General features: G+C 37.3%; 2 protein-coding genes across 5 annotated transcripts; one reads left to right on the top strand and one right to left on the bottom strand.

Annotated features, from left to right (window-relative positions):
* The first annotated feature begins 423 nt into the window (after positions 1-423).
* LOC143858205 (agamous-like MADS-box protein AGL65) lies at positions 424-12,980 on the top strand. Of its 3 annotated transcripts, none has more exons than XM_077368859.1 (12): positions 424-582; positions 1,230-1,476; positions 2,682-2,741; positions 2,843-2,861; positions 3,013-3,077; positions 3,162-3,177; positions 3,288-3,349; positions 4,453-4,549; positions 9,988-10,035; positions 10,147-10,274; positions 10,951-11,302; positions 12,407-12,980. In XM_077368859.1, exons 2-12 carry the CDS (start codon positions 1,292-1,294, stop codon positions 12,416-12,418), a joined length of 1,044 nt encoding a protein of 347 aa, XP_077224974.1. In that variant the 5' UTR covers positions 424-582; positions 1,230-1,291; the 3' UTR covers positions 12,419-12,980. The 3 variants fall into 3 exon arrangements, with proteins under 3 accessions (XP_077224974.1, XP_077224973.1, XP_077224971.1); XM_077368858.1 differs by having other exon boundaries at positions 428-582; positions 1,269-1,476; positions 10,153-10,274; XM_077368856.1 differs by having other exon boundaries at positions 429-582; positions 1,269-1,476.
* Positions 12,981-13,039: 59 nt separating this feature from the next.
* On the bottom strand, positions 13,040-14,867 carry LHCA4 (light-harvesting chlorophyll-protein complex I subunit A4). Of its 2 annotated transcripts, none has more exons than XM_077368860.1 (3): positions 14,568-14,838; positions 13,993-14,408; positions 13,040-13,413 (listed from the first exon to the last, which is right to left on the bottom strand). In XM_077368860.1, exons 1-3 carry the CDS (start codon positions 14,765-14,767, stop codon positions 13,271-13,273), a joined length of 759 nt encoding a protein of 252 aa, XP_077224975.1. In that variant the 5' UTR covers positions 14,768-14,838; the 3' UTR covers positions 13,040-13,270. The 2 variants fall into 2 exon arrangements, with proteins under 2 accessions (XP_077224975.1, XP_077224976.1); XM_077368861.1 differs by lacking the exon at positions 13,040-13,413 and adding an exon at positions 13,628-13,725 and having other exon boundaries at positions 14,568-14,867.
* Between the last annotated feature and the right edge of the window lie 942 nt (positions 14,868-15,809).

Below are 15,809 nucleotides of genomic sequence, written 5' to 3'. Positions count from 1 at the left end.
TGACATCAAAATACAAGAATTACGGGGGACACACTTTTGAAAAATTGTTAGAAAGGGACGAAATGGGGGTTATCAAGTCTCTAAAAGGGGGTTATTGACCCTCTAAATGGGGTTATCAACCTCTCAAAAGGGGTTATCAACCCTTTTTAACAATTTTCAAAAATGTGTCCCCCCGTTGGCAATTCTTGTGTTTTGATATCCCTCATTGGCAATTTTTCCAATTTAAATTAAATTATAGAGATAATAAATTCGCACCCTCTGCAGGATAATTGGCCCCCCTTATAACTTGAATTGAAGCAGACTTTAAAGGTTTTCTACATTTTACAAGCGATGCGAATTATCCTAAAGTGGGTGCGGATTTATCATTACCCTTAAAAATAAACAAATGTGAACAGGTCAATCAATATAGGGGGCTTAAAAAATAAAATTTAAATTAAACCCAATTCGATTTCGTGAATTTTCGAACTCTCCCTGAGAGAAAGGAGGGATGAGCACAAGCTCGCGTCCATTGAAATTTCAGACGTCTCCCGATTCTCTCTCTCGTTTTAAAGGCCGATTTTGTAGCTTTACCGATCATGCAATGTAAGCTCTCTATCTTTCTATTCCTCTCCTTATTCCCTTTTGTTTTTTTTCCCTCTTTTATTGCATGTATTTTTCCCTTTCCATTTCATTGATTCATATTTTCCTTTTTTGGGATTTTGGGCTTCTTAGATTCAATTTGTTATAGCTTTTCTGAACTGGGTTTTTTTTTTTTTTTTTTTTTGGGTTTAGATTATGGTGTAATAGAAGGGAAGAGTCTCTTTGTGAGTATTTATTGCTTGATTCTTTAACTTTTGCATTGAAGTTTGGTGTTTTGGCTATGTGGGTTTTTAAGAATTCGGTTTATTTGTTATTTTATCAGTCATTTTTCATAGATTGGGGGTATTTTTAGTGAATTTTGTTGAAAGCCTGTGAAGTTTTCCAACTGTTCTTATCAAAATTTGAGGTACTGATGTTTAATGCGTACGGATTTTCTATCTGAATTCCATAAATTTCGGTTTGGTTTGCATTTTTTTATTTTTCTTACTAGGGTTTGTTTACTTTTTGGTGGTTGCGAGGCATTTGGGAGTTTTGCTTGGATTACAAAATTTATGTTTATTCATGTAAGAATTGATAGATTGTGAGTTAGTATGAGTAAAAAAAATGGATTTTAGCTTGAATTGGTAGACTTTTTATTTTTTTGGCAATAGAGGAAGGTTGGGAAGAATAATAAAAGGATAGAAACACAGTGGTTCGTCGAAAAGTTGGCAGGATGGGAAGGGTTAAGCTAAAGATAAAGAGATTAGAGAATACGAGTGGGCGACAAGTGACCTACTCAAAAAGGAGGGCAGGAATTCTGAAGAAAGCCAAGGAGCTATCAATCTTGTGTGACATAGACATTGCCCTTCTAATGTTTTCACCAACAGGAAAACCTACATTATGCCTTGGAGAACGCAGGTATTTTATTCCCGTACTCTAATCAACGCACTGTAATTTGAAAGAAATTTGTTTGTTAGTTGCGGCGAAAAATTAAGTTGTCATCTATTCAAAAAGGGAAGACTTTTGAAACTCAACTATACGACCAATTATGATTAAAAATGATCTTTGATTATGAAGCTTGCTGTTTCCACTATCTATCTTGAAGACTATTACGATACTATCAATTCTTTTTGCTTGTGATGCACTAAATTTTCCATTTGGTTTGCGAAGTTTGTTTGTTTTTAGTTATTGAAGCGAAATCATAAAGTTGGGAGTACTTAGATATTTTATGTAGTCAGTAGAAATAGATTAACAACCACAAGTTTCAAAGTCAAATCCAGACCCAAAACAAAACCATGCACATACCTGAAGAGAACAACAATAATAAGAGTAGAATATGGTGCTGTCTCAAAGAGAAATGAGTAAAACTACTTGCATATTATAATTTCATTTGCGTAATTAATCAAAGAATCCTCAATGTGAGTATTTTATATCAAAGAAAAATAACTCAAATGTCTTTTAAAATTATAGATTTCTATCTTAAACAATTTCTAATCATTAACCATTTTTAGCGATAAACCATTTTACTGTTTATAATACTGACTTAAATAGGCTTATTCCTGCCCAAATGTGTACTGTTTTCTATTACTACATTTTCCTGTTATCATTTAAAAGGAGAGAGAGAGAGAGAGTTGAGTTGGGGGGGGGGGCGCTTGGTACCATATAATTTTCAAATGTTAAATGGTGAAATTGTGTGTAGTGCATGTAGATCTTAGTCATATATGCTCAATATATTGCCATGTGGGCCTTGCTTTTGCTTGGGTATCTAGTTCTACTTCTAAATTTTTTTAGTACAACTCCTAAGAACAAAGAAAACAAACCAATTTCTTCTTGGATTTCAGCTGTTAGCAATGAAAATTCTGGTTTAGTTCTTCAGGATTATAAATGCGATTTTGTGTGCTTATTGGACGCTGTTTTATTCATGGCTACTTAACTTGAGAATGGGCCAGCCAGAATATTTTCAGCTATATGATTTGAGAATGATGTGTCTTCTCAATAGATCTTGATAATTTTACCATGTCAGTCTCATTCTCAATAGCTGCAGTCAATTAGAAATGATTTGTTTCATTTTATATTTTGTATCCTTATTCTAATTTCCTAATGGTCAATTATTTATTATTCAGCAATATTGAAGAGGTAATTGCGAAGTTTGCTCAATTAACTCCACAGGAGAGATCGAAAAGGTGCAGCCGAACTGTGATCTATTATCAATTTTTCTTGTGTTTGGAAATTCTGATGGATTTATAGATAACAATTTTTTGACTTAATTCCTTGATTGGAACAGGAAGCTTGAGAGCCTTGAAGTAAGTCAGACATTCGTGATCTTATTGGCTTCTGCAAATTCCACACCCATATAATTGAACTTATTGTGCTTTGCATAATGACCCATTTTTATGTTATGTACATGAAATGCTTCAATGTTTTTTTCCTTCTTTTTTTTTTTTTGGAATACAGGCCCTAAAAAAGACATTCAAGAAGTTGGACCATGATGTCAATATTCAAGACTTCTTGAGTCTAAGGTATGTGCTAATTTTGGTTAAAGTTACATTTCCATCTTAATCAGCCGAAATTTCTGATATATGCATGCCTTGTTTTTGTTGCAGTACCCAAACTGTTGAGGTATGCTTCCCAAAATATGATTGCCAATATCCTTCGTCTCTTTAAGCTATTCATTCCTTTTCTTTACTTTCAATTGATATATTACATTTTGACTAGAATTATTTTGACAGGAATTGAGTAACCAGTCACGACTATTGCAATCTCAACTATCAGAATTACACGAGAGATTGAGGTGCTTCTTTGAGACCTAAACATTATTGCCATGGTTGCCTTTTTCCTTCATTTGGAATATGAACATGAGGATGACTGCATGAGAGCTACATTATTCATTTTATAACTAACATTTCATTGGCAAAGTTATCTGTTACTTTTGATTTTTTTTTTTTGAAAGCCATATGTGATCCATTGTATGCTAGCTTAGGCCCTGTTTGTTTTAGATTATGACAATCGATTGTGGAGTCCCCAGCCAATTATTGGACCAAAAATTGCACTAAATTTGAGTCCAATAATCGGTTGGGGACTCCACAGTCGGTTGTCATAATCTAAAACAAACAGGCCCTTAGTGGTTGGTATATATCAACACACACTTCTTGTTATTCGTATGATGCCAAAAGAAGCACCGATTAAATGAAGAGGTAATTGTCCCCGGAAATTCAGTTGAAATTCTTGAAGTAAATACAATGTAATCTGAGTTTATGTATAATGCTAGATATCTGACAATAATCAGATTTAGGTATGAGTTACATGTAGTTATTTTATTAACCACTCTAGGTTGAACTGCTCAAGTAGCTACTGGCTTGAATTGATCTTTAGATGGCTAATCAGATACTGTTCTGCCAAAGTTCGCTTCATAGCTAATACAATGAGCTCTTCTAACTCTTCTAACATTATTAGTTTATGGACCCCTTAATTACTAACCACTCTAGGCTGAATTGTGGTAAAGTAGTTTTTGCTATCTTGAATTAATCTTTAGATAAGTTGAAACGATTTATTAGTCAATTCTACCATTTTTTTCAGGAAAATCCTAAATGTAATTATGAAGATATCATTATGCCATGTGTATTGTGTCTTTGATCTTTTTCTTTTTCTAATGGGCGGCCTACTTGGTCCTTTAGATACTCTTTTTTATTTCGGTACAGAATTTTTAGGATGACATCATTTAGAACACAACTGGCTTTGACTTGTCTTTGGAATGACATCTTTAATCATTGCATTTTATATTTGGAATCGCTAAGATGATATCCATGCATGTATATTAATTTTGGTCATGCCTTTTTATCTACTCTCCAGTATGAAATAATTTCACACTAACTTATTCTTATGATGTTCTTTCAGCTATTGGAGTGATATAGATAGGATCAATAATATCGACCATATTAGGACAATGGAAGAATCTCTCAAGGAATCGCTTAGTCAAATCCGAACACAGAAGGTAGTTTTTACTATGTGGAGTTCTATATTCTATTTGATGTATGCTTTTACCTCTAAATATGATGTGTTCTTATTTTCTGTGTGCTGTGTACTTTTGGTTACTCTATAACATGAATTGGCACCGACACCTTGAATTCTAAGATGACGCTGCACATTTCATTATTCTGATATATATTTTGAAATGTTTTGATTTTTCTATATGGGCATTCTATGCTTATCCACTTATGCATTGTAATCCAACTTTGTATATCGATAATATACTGAGACATGAGTAGCTTACATGGTCTAATTGTGGGTGGGGGGAAATCCTAGTACTTGTGCTTGCATAAGTAATATGAGTGACACAATTATCAGCTTTCATCTTCTACACAGATGCCTCAATTCTAAAAGTCTTTGAATGAAAGGAATAGTTTTGAGACTCCAATATTTCCCTCTTCTTTTATCTCTACCTCTATTATTCTTTACACTTAAAGAAGTACTTACATGGTATCAGCACTAGGAGATCAAGATCAAAGGACATTTATTCATCCAATCCTTCAATCCCCTTTAATCAGATCCTTGATTTTCTTTTGTTCTCTTCCAAAATCAAAGCTCCTTTCTTCTCTCATTATTTTACATTTTTCTGTCATTCTCATTCTTCTTTCTTATCCTTCTCATAATCTCATTCGCTTTATAAAATATTTCAATAATTATCACTTTTTAGGGTTTTGTCATCTCTTTGAGAGTATAAAACCATCTCTCCTAAATTGTGATCCCTTTTTCCTCTTCTCTTTCCATCCTAAGCCTAACTTGAGTTGTATGTTAGCAACTCAATTAAATTATCTCTTTTCTATCACCCAACTTATGTCATTAAGTGCATGTTAGCACCTTTCTTCAACTACAAGCACCCAACATAAGTCATTAGGTGCATGTTAGCACCTTTCTTTAATTAAATCCAAAAACCCATGTAATTATAGCTCTAATCCCATGAAATTCAAAGGGCCAAATCCCATTTTGCGATCAGCTCCCACAAATCCAACCCGCCGCACTGTTTTTTGTTGGATTCTCCATCATCTTCCCTTTCTTTTAAGGCTTAATTTCCATCCTCTTATTCACCTTTCTCTCAGCCTTATTATTTTTTTCTTCCATCTTTTATATTTCTGATTTCCTCTCTCTTAGTCTTAGATCTCCACAACAAATCATCTTCAATCTATTTCCTCCCAAAACTCATCCTCTTCGTTTCCCATGTTTTCCCAACTTTGTCACTACTAAACTTTCACATGAAAATTCTTGTGGAAGGGTCAAATTCTTCTTGTCCTTAGGCTTAAGGACTCCTTGACCGTCTTGAAGGGCTTGATGTTCTTTCTAATCAACTCATAAAAATCAATCCAATAGAAGGAAAGATTTAAGGAGAGTCTCCAACCGTATTGAATATATTGATGTTATTCCTGCCTGCCTACCTCTAGCGAAACCTGACATTTGAATCATAGTATACCAATGACCAACTTCTGATAGGAAAAGACTTGGGGTAAATTTTTTTTATTTTTGAAAATTAAGACTTGGGGTACATGGAGGTGTATTTGCGAGTCCAGACCTGATTTTTAAAGTGGGGAGGGAAGATGGGACTAGATTTTGGGGAGATCTTTGGTTAGGAGAGTCCCAGTTCTTCCATGTATTTCCTAGCCTATACTTGTTAGAGACCAATAGGGAGGCAAGAGTGAGCGACTACCTGGAGAAGAGAGGGTGAGGGTGAGGGAGGATGGTAGTATTTTAGACGTAACCTAAAGGACAATGCAATAGGTTGCCTATCCGTCCTCCTTTCGCATCATTATGCTTATTATTGGTCTTCTAGTTGTTCGGATCGGAGAGTACTTCTGGTGACTTCACCGTCCGATCCTTCTTTTACAGGTTGGCCTTCATGAAAAAGGAAGAACATCGTTGTACAAGGTTGTGGAAGTCGCAGGCTCCTCCTGGTGTAGTGGCTTTTGCTTGGAAGGTGGTAAAGAAAAAGAATAAACACGTGTGATAGTTTGAAGAGAAGGAAATTCCACTTAGCAAGTTGGTAGTTCAGTGAAAAATTCTTGGAACAGTTACTAGTGCAATGCCCTTTCTCCTATCGTATTTGGATGCACGTCATCAAAATCTTTGGGCTTTCATGGGTCTTCCAAAGCTTCATAAGGATTTCCTCTTTGAGTGGAGTAGGGGACCATTTGGAGATGTGGGCAGAGCTTTGTGGCAGTTTGTACCTTTTGCAATCTTTTTTTTTTTTTTTTTGAATGGTACCTTTTGCAATCTTACATCTATGGAAAGAAAGAAACAGCCACATATTCGAGACAAAAAGAGAGGTTGGGACAGTATTGCTCTAGATATCAAGGCGGGACCTTATTCATTGGTGTGGGAGTGGTAAAGTTGCGCTCTCCTATAGTGTTGGGGAGATGTTACCAAAATGGTTACCACCTCCTGCCGGATGGATTAAATTGAACTTTGATGGCAGTTCAAAAGGAAATCTGGGAAGAGAGGGCATTAGAGGCCTATTCTGGAACTCAAGCAGGCGTACAATTCTATGCTAGCTGCTATCCGTTAGTCCAACGAGGCGGAGGCTAGATCTTTATTGTGGGTCTTGAGATGGTACATGGAAAATGGCTCAGATAACCGAAGGCAACTCTTCAAATTTTATAGCTTGGATAGAGAACATAATCAAAGAAATAAGGGACCTTGTCGAGCGTATCATGCCTAAGTTTCAGCATAGGTCATGATCGGCCAACGAAGATGCGGACAAATTAGCCAATGATGGAGCGGGCAGGGAGGATATACAGATCATACAGACGGATCTTGGCATCAGGATGGAGACATCAGTCGAACCACGATCTGTTGGGCTTTCATGTGATTTAGGATGTGAGAGAATGGACATTCACGTGATTTAGGAGTTGAGAGAATGGCATTGCATTAGCATGGAGGGAAGGAGGCTCTCTGGACGCTGGATTGGGAAGGAAAATACGCATATGTTTTCAACGCAAATGAAGGACTACTGATCTGCCGAAATTGCTTTATGCACTGGGGTTTTGGTATTTTGGGGTTTCTGTCGGAGTGCTTTAATGAGGATTATGATGTAGTTGTGGGATTTATTCTGTTTTCCACATGGTTTTTTTAATGGCAAAGATGTCATTAATAAATAAGAGGGTGAGCCTTGGCGCAATGGTAAGGTTGCTCCATTGTGACTTGGTGGTCACGGGTTCAAGTCACGGAAACAGCCTCTTTGCAAAGAAGGGGTAAGGCTGCCTACATCTAGCCCTCCCCAGACCCCCGCAATGGCGGGAGCCTCATGCACTGGGCCGTCTTTTTTTATTTTTAAAGATGTCATTAATTAGAAGAAAAGAATATACAAGCCCGACTGAGTTAGTCAGCAAAAAAAGGAGCAGGGATGAAAAAATACAAATAAAACAAGCCGGGGGGGGGGGGGGGGGGGGGGTTGTAAAAAGTCATAAAATGCTAGATCCTACCTCGCCACTCCATCCCTAGCGAGTTTATCCGCTTCTTCATTAGCGGATCTCTGTACTTGCTGAAAGGAAACCTCTGATCTTCTAATACGGTCCCTAATCTCATCAATCCAACGAGCAAATCTCCAAGGGGAAACCTTACTACCCTTTACCATCCGATAGCATTAAGCGAGTCACCCTTCACAATAACCTTAGATAAATCCTGAGCATTGAGAAATCTAAGGCCCTGAAGTGCCGCTCTAATTTCTGTCTCATTAGAGTCGGCACAATGAATCGGACCCGAGAAGGCCGAAATCGTCACCCCCTCTTCGTTTTTAAGAACCCCTCCAATCCCAGAGGGACCCGGGTTACCTAGGCTGGAACCATCAAAGTTGAATTTAAGAAATCCATGAGGAGGTGGGCCCCATTGGGGCCCATCCGGCTTAGAAGAACAATCACCACTATTGCAAATCTCCCTCCAACCATACCACAGGTCATACGCCGAGATAAATCTAAACTTGGAAAGAGATCTCGAATGAAAATATGATGCAGACTTCTGCTTGTGCCTTTAAATAGTCTAGCATTTCTTTCCTTCCACACTGTCCAGATCGATGCCAACAATGGCAACCTCCTTAGTATCTTACCTTTCTTCCTCCAAGGGAAAGCTCACCGGCACTAATAAAGTCCGCCAGCTTAGTAGGGAAAACCCAACACATACCTAACCTAAGAAGTATTTTGCTCCACACCGTATGAGTCTTGCAATGTAAAAGAAGATGCTCCACTGTCTCATCTGCCTCTATGCAAAGAGCGCAGTGATCCACTATCAACATATGACAGCTCCTCAGGTGATTGACTGTAAGAATCTTGTCCGATACTGTCGTTCAACTAAATTCGCAAACCCTGGGAGGAGCTGGAATGGTCCAAACTTTGGCCGCCTGTGAAGATCTTGTGCCAGGTGATAGATGAAAGTAAATGATTTGACACTAAACTTCCCAGATGTGCACCAGATCCAAACCCTCTTATTAGACCCCAAGCAGCTGACATATTGTGATTCCAAAATCTCCAACATCAGGGATAGCCGATCTAATTCCCAATCAAAGAATTGTCTTCTGAGATTAAGGGCATATCATGGTTACAGCTATTAATAAAACTTTGATGTCTTTCAAAAAAGTAAAATTGATTAATCATTTTCAAGCCACACCACCAATCCACCAAGTAGCGAACAGATTGTTGCATGAGAGAGTTGTTTGTTAATTACTTCATGCCTGTGGATAGAATTGTGTTGTTTAGCTGTACATTCATAGAATCAGTGCCAGCATGTAATGTTCATAAAAAGGATAGGTGGAGATTCCTCTAAGTAGACTTTTGTCATGCATATCATTCCTAGTTTGATGATACTGTATATTCAAGATGAAATATTTTTAGTTGAGTGAACAGGAACGTAGAAATTTTAATGAGAGAGTGGCCCAAGATAACATTTAATTCATTAAGATCCAGCCGTAACCTATTTTACAAATATCTCCGATATTTTCAAAATATAGCGATTTTATCTCGATATTTTGATAAAATGACAAATTCCCAAAGTAATCCCAGGAATTTAAAAAATATACTGATGTTTTCATTTACCGCGATAATATCACTATATTTTTTATTTTTTTTCTTAATTTATATATTTTATAAATTTTTAAATAATTTTATTCTATCATTTTTTCCCAATATAAACCCCAAAAAAAAATATTAATTTTATTCTATCATTTTTTCCCCTCTATGCTTCTTATCTTTAACACTGGGGGAAGGCAGGATGACATCATCATGTGGCTGGAAGACATCATCTATTTCATATTCTCGTGCTTATAGCTTCTCTATGTGAACATTTTACATGCTATACTGTTGTTCTGAATTGTTTTAATTTATGTTTTTATCCTAAAAAGGAAGTCAGTTGGTTCCATGGTAGTTATGTGACTATATGTTGAAACCATCACAGGAACACTTTGGGAAGCAGCAACTCATGTCACTAGAATGCACCGGTCAGGTAGAAACTCTAATAGTGTAAAAATCTCCTCCAAATTGTTTGTCACATTGGATCTGTGAAAGGTCTTATATTTTAAAATGCACAGTGACTGATCCTATCCTTATTTTTTAGTTTCAGAATCGCATGCAGTTACCATTAGGAATGGGGGGTGAGCAACAACCCCAACCCTTATCTTGGTTTCCTAGTAATGACAATCAGCATATGATGTTATCTGAGGATCCAAGCTTGATGCCTCGGAGGTAAGTGAACTATTAAATTGCTTCATTATGGTAGCATTATGTTTTTTTCCTCCCATTCAGTTTTAGTTTTTTTTGAAGCTCTGATGTATCACCTCTGGTGATGTTTGATTTGAAAAATTATTTTGTAATCTAGATAAAGGCTATTTAAGCATAATTTTCTTTGATAATTGAATTCAGTGGTTACTTGTTAGGAACTTGTTGATTGAGTTGGAACTCAAGTGAATTAACTCATTTTAGCTAGGCTATGAGCATACCTCAAGTTCTGATTTTCTGAGAAATGGGTCGATTAGATGAACCTGGATAATTGAAGAGTTACTTACATGTTGATTTTTTAGCTCTAGATTTGTTTAGGACATGTGGAAAATTTCTCAAACATAAAAATAATATAAAATGGTACATATCGGTCCATGCTTTTCTTTTGCTTATCAAGAATCTGGAAGACTTTAATTCATCAAATTATATGTTGCTTTTAACTATTACATTCAAATTATGTGCTCTTTGAACCATTTACTTCCTCAGTAAAAATTGGAGTGTCTTGTGGTTCACAACCCCATGATTCATAGATGCTTTGGGCACTATAAAAGCTTGCTTTCAACCTTTTTCTTGCTATTCCTTGTAACTTATAGACTTATATTTATTGCTAACCTGAATCATGTGACACTTCAATGTGTTCTAGAGATATTGAGTGCTCATCCGGTGCATCCGTTCCGACTTATTCCAGTTACTTCGAAAAGCAAACAGAGATTGATAGAACAGGGCAAGAAGGTGCAATGAATGAGTTAACTCCAAATGAATGCTTGAAGCTACAACTAGGAGGCCAGTACCCATACCAGTCATTCAATCTTAATTTACTTGGTGAAAACAAATTCAAGCAAGAAGCAGAAATGAACTTACAAGATTCAGCTGTACATTATCAAGTTACTGGCTTTGAACCACCCCGGCCAGGCTATGATACCAGCCATCGTAATTGGACTTCCGCATCTGGGCCTTGCGTTGTTGCCATGTTTGATGAACATTTGTATCACCAGGTGAGTCTTGCACGATCTGATTTTTATTATTTTTATTGTGATTTGAAACGTATATTCAAGTTCTGTATATATGATTAAAATGTGTTTTAAGATCATGGTTTTAAATATCAGCTGAAATCAATTTTGGATTTCGTCCAAGGCCGAAATTTAAAATTTTCGGTACATTCGGCCGAAATTATAAGATCTTCACCGAAATTTCCACCGAAACCGAAATTTAAAACCATGGTTGAGATTACTATTCTTAGTAAGATTTGAATCACCGGGTGAGTCTCGCATGCTAACTGCCGTGGCTATATGTGCTTGACTTGAGTGCCAATATTCAAGTTATACAGACAGTCTGATGCTATAAAAATATCTCAGATGCTTTTCCTACCTTTGAAAATGTGAAACAACCAATGACTCCAAAAGCTTAAGCTGTTAGAGTTGGCATTATTTAATCATTTATACTTTTAACAATCCCCATCACGTGTCGCCCCTCTTTTTTTGGGCTGGTCGTACACGTGGCACATGTGGACCCTCTTTTGGGTTGGCCATACATGTGGATTTTTAATATCAAGGAGTTGTTAGGTTTTGAACATATAGCTAACTGCCGTGGCTATATGTGCTTGACTTGAGTGCCAATATTCAAGTTATACAGACAGTCTGATGCTATAAAAATATCTCAGATGCTTTTCCTACCTTTGAAAGTGTGAAACAACCAATGACTCAAAAAGCTTAAGCTGTTAGAGTTGGCATTATTTAATCATTTATACTTTAACAATCCCCATCACGTGTCGCCCCTCTTTTTTTGGGCTGGCCGTACACATGGCAGATGTGGCCCCTCTTTTGGGTTGGCCATACACTTGGATTTTTAATATCAAGGAGTTGTTGGGTTTTGAACCCAGGACCGTGAGGCTCCGATACCCTGTGAAACTCAAACAACCAATGACTCCAAAAGCTTAAGCTGCTAGAGTTGGCGATTTAATCATTTATACTTCAACAGAAAGCCAAGCATGGTTTCAGAGTTATTAGTATTTGGGCCATCTTGGCAGTTATCATTGCCATTATTACAACTTTTCCTAGCTCAAATTCCTTTTTATAAGGTTCTTAAGCTGTTTTGTGCAGCAACCAAACTGATTCATGGAATGATGCTGTCTTTCAGCCCATCGAGTTTCCCATGGGCTTTGTTACCCCCATCACTGAATGATTATGTCCATGTAATTGACAATCAATGTGGACTGGCCTGTTAATTGAGATTATTGGATTGCTGATACAACTACAGTATGATAATTATACATGTATAAAAGATCTTAAGGATCCCAAAGAAGAAAGTGTTTTGGTTCTTTGATCACATCTGGTGGAGGCATTGAGCTACAAAATTTGCAATCCTGGAGCTATGGAACTTTTAATATTCAATAGTGTGTTGTAAATGGATTTGATCCAGGTCCTTCTATTATTTAACTTTATGGTTAGATTGTCTTGTAAATCAGATTTGATCTGGGTCCTTCAATTCTTTGACTTTATAGTTAGATTACTTATTACAGGAGGGTTTCCTTTATTCAATTATTAATGACATGAGCTGTAAATTGAATTCAAATATAAGTAGCTCAAGATATGTAAATGCATTCTTTCTCAGTGCTTTTCCTGGCCTGATTGTCCTTTTAATCAGATGTTTACTGTGTAAGAGCAGTTTGTTTCATTTTTTTTGTTTCTTCTCTCTTTTCTGTTCTTGTGATTTATAATTATATGCAGATAGAATTACAGCCATAGAAAATTCATGCCCATTAATGTAGGTAAACGAGAACAGCGCTACATTAGAGAGAAGCAATGAAAGCTAATAGAATAGGATCCTTGAGGTGGGTGGAATTACACTACTGTTCTAAGTCCCCCCTATACATTGATTTTAGGATAATTTTTACATTGAAGGTCATATCACTCTAAGCCCATATCTCCATGCTTACAAATAAGAACACATCCATATCCCTGCTTTTAAAAACCACTGGCACTGAGTGTTTGGACAATGGTGTTGTGCCATGGGTCAGAAAGGTGCTGTAGAAGATTATCAAAAGGACCCTTCCCAGTCACATTGTGTTGAATCACAAAACCCAAGAATGCCAACATTGCCAATCTCCCTGCAAATCAAAACCCAAATTCAACAGTAAGTTCTACTGAAATTCACAGATTCAATTCTATATAAAAACTAAAAAAACTATACATAAGATAGATGTTAGAAGTTATCCTTTAGCAATTTCAACTCACCTCATTTCTATTTGATGCCTTGGAAATGAAACAAATCTCACCCAGAAATTCGTGGGATGTGAGAGATATGGATTGTTTCTTGTGGCTATATATATTAAGATTTCAGAACACTTTCTCAAGTCCAACGTTAAATAGGTATTTCCTAGTCATTTTAAAACCTAAATATGCCAATATTGCCAATCTCCCTACAAATCAAAACCCAAAATAACAGCAAGTTCTTTTGAGCTCACTGATTCAATCCCATAATAAGTACTCTATATTAGAAAGATATTAGAAGTTTCCCCTTTGCAATTTTGTTTTTTAATTTTTTACTAATCGATGCGATATAGGGCTGAATCTCATGGATCGTGGCCACTCTACCACTTACAATACCCTGTCGCGTATTTCAGTAGTGCTTAATATCTATTACTAAAACATTCCTTATTAATCTCTATTACTGAATCATGCCTTACCGTTGGCGAGTTCCTTCTCCTTCGCTTCGAGCGTTGGCTCGAAATTGAGGGGGTTAAAGATGCTACCGGGGTACCCACACTCGTGTGGAGGCAAGCTGTAGTTCTTGAAGATGGGGTCCTGGTTAACACAACCCGGGTTCTTGATATCTTGCCACCTTCTAATTTCTACGTAATGGAACAGTATAAACTCGATCACGAAGAGGGTGGAAGACGAAGCAAAGTACTCGGCTTTCCCTGCATCATACCACTTTGGAGCGTTGATTACCCCAAGCGTGGTAAGAACTTCCGGCAACAACATTCCAGCAACACCCAACATTGCCCACCGGCTGTTGACAAGCTCCGCCTGGATGAACCACTTCAAGTTCTCTGGGTCCTCCGCGAGCCCCAAAGGGTCGAACCCATTGTCACCGGGAAGGCTACAATCAAAATACCAACCATTATCAAACTGAATTATTTTATCCCATTCAATTTTGTAAACTTGGATGCATAATTCCGGTCATACCCATAGACCATAGTTAGGAAAACTACGGGAAAAATCTGAGTTTAATATGGAGTTTTGCTAACTATTGTTATACCTGCCGGTGAGATACCCCGGCGAAGCCAAACCCGGAAGCCACTCGCCTTTCTTTGCTTCTACTTTGAAGGAATTGGGTGATGATGTCGGCATTTTGACGGAGAATCGTCGGAGTTTACCGGAAGAGCCGGTCAGGAATCTCGATTTTGATGCGCATGGCCGGAAAACAGCAATTGAAGCTTGCATGGCAACTGTCGCCATTTTCCGGTCAAATTCAGGGAGAATTCAGGGATGGAAATGGATGGGGAATGAGAGGAGGTTTGGTGTGTCCTTTGTATTACTTTAGATTCACAAAGTTGTGGTCTAAATTTTCGGTTAGAATAGACGGTCGGATTAGGTGTGCTTGTTATCTGATGGTGAGGATTCACCTGTGGAGTTCAATGCACCAATCAGAGCTCTTCCTCCTTATCCCTCCTTATCTCTTATCAAATCCAAATATATGTCTGGGTCCTAGAGAGCTGCCATGTGGGCAGATTTTTTGTGATGGCAGGCAATGACATTTTGCCACGTGGATTTCATCGTCCAATGAGTTTTTGACAAGTGGGTGGCTAAGGTTCTTTTCTGGTATAAATAAGGGAAAATGTGTGGTAGAAAAAATGTGCCAGGTGGGTTAGATTTTGCAGCAATATCCAATCGCTAGCAAGTTCTTGATACATGAAATCTGAAACCCAAATAGGTGTTTGACAAATGTCTAGCTGAGGTAGCATCATTATCACAAATCTGTTAAAATCTATACTACTACATAGAAAATTGATATTTCCACCACCTTTTTTGTTTATCCCCTTGGGACACCCCGGATCGGGTTTAGGCCAACCCTAAGCATGGTTTAAAATTTCGGTTTCGGTACCGGTTTCGGTACCCTGAATTTCTGAAATTTCGCCAAATTTCAGTTTCGGTCTCCACCGAAATCCGAAATTTAAAACCATGACCCTAAGTCAACCCCAGGTATCATCACGCCAACCGTGGACCATACCTGGAATTAAATCATTGGGATTTTTGCTGATTAGTCCCTACAGGGCAAAATAATTGCTTATTAGTCCCTAAGAAAAGCATATTAGCTGAATAGTCCTACTTTTGGAAAATATATGCTATAAAGTCCCTAAAACTCATGAACTTCAATTTTCTCAGTTAAAAATTTTAAAATGGCAAATTTACCCCCTATCCTATTTAATTAGTTTTAGCGTTTTTTGATTTCCCTTCCAATATTTTTGGAAAAAAACTAGGAAATAAGCAACAATATTAT

The sequence above is a fragment of the Tasmannia lanceolata genome, unplaced genomic scaffold (genome assembly GCF_043159265.1).
Source record: "Tasmannia lanceolata isolate RefF3 unplaced genomic scaffold, GAP_Taslan_0.1 ptg000025l, whole genome shotgun sequence".
NCBI classification, from domain to species: domain Eukaryota; kingdom Viridiplantae; phylum Streptophyta; class Magnoliopsida; order Canellales; family Winteraceae; genus Tasmannia; species Tasmannia lanceolata.
Note: the sequence above shows the minus strand (reverse complement) of the source record. Positions and strands in the feature narration are given on the sequence as shown.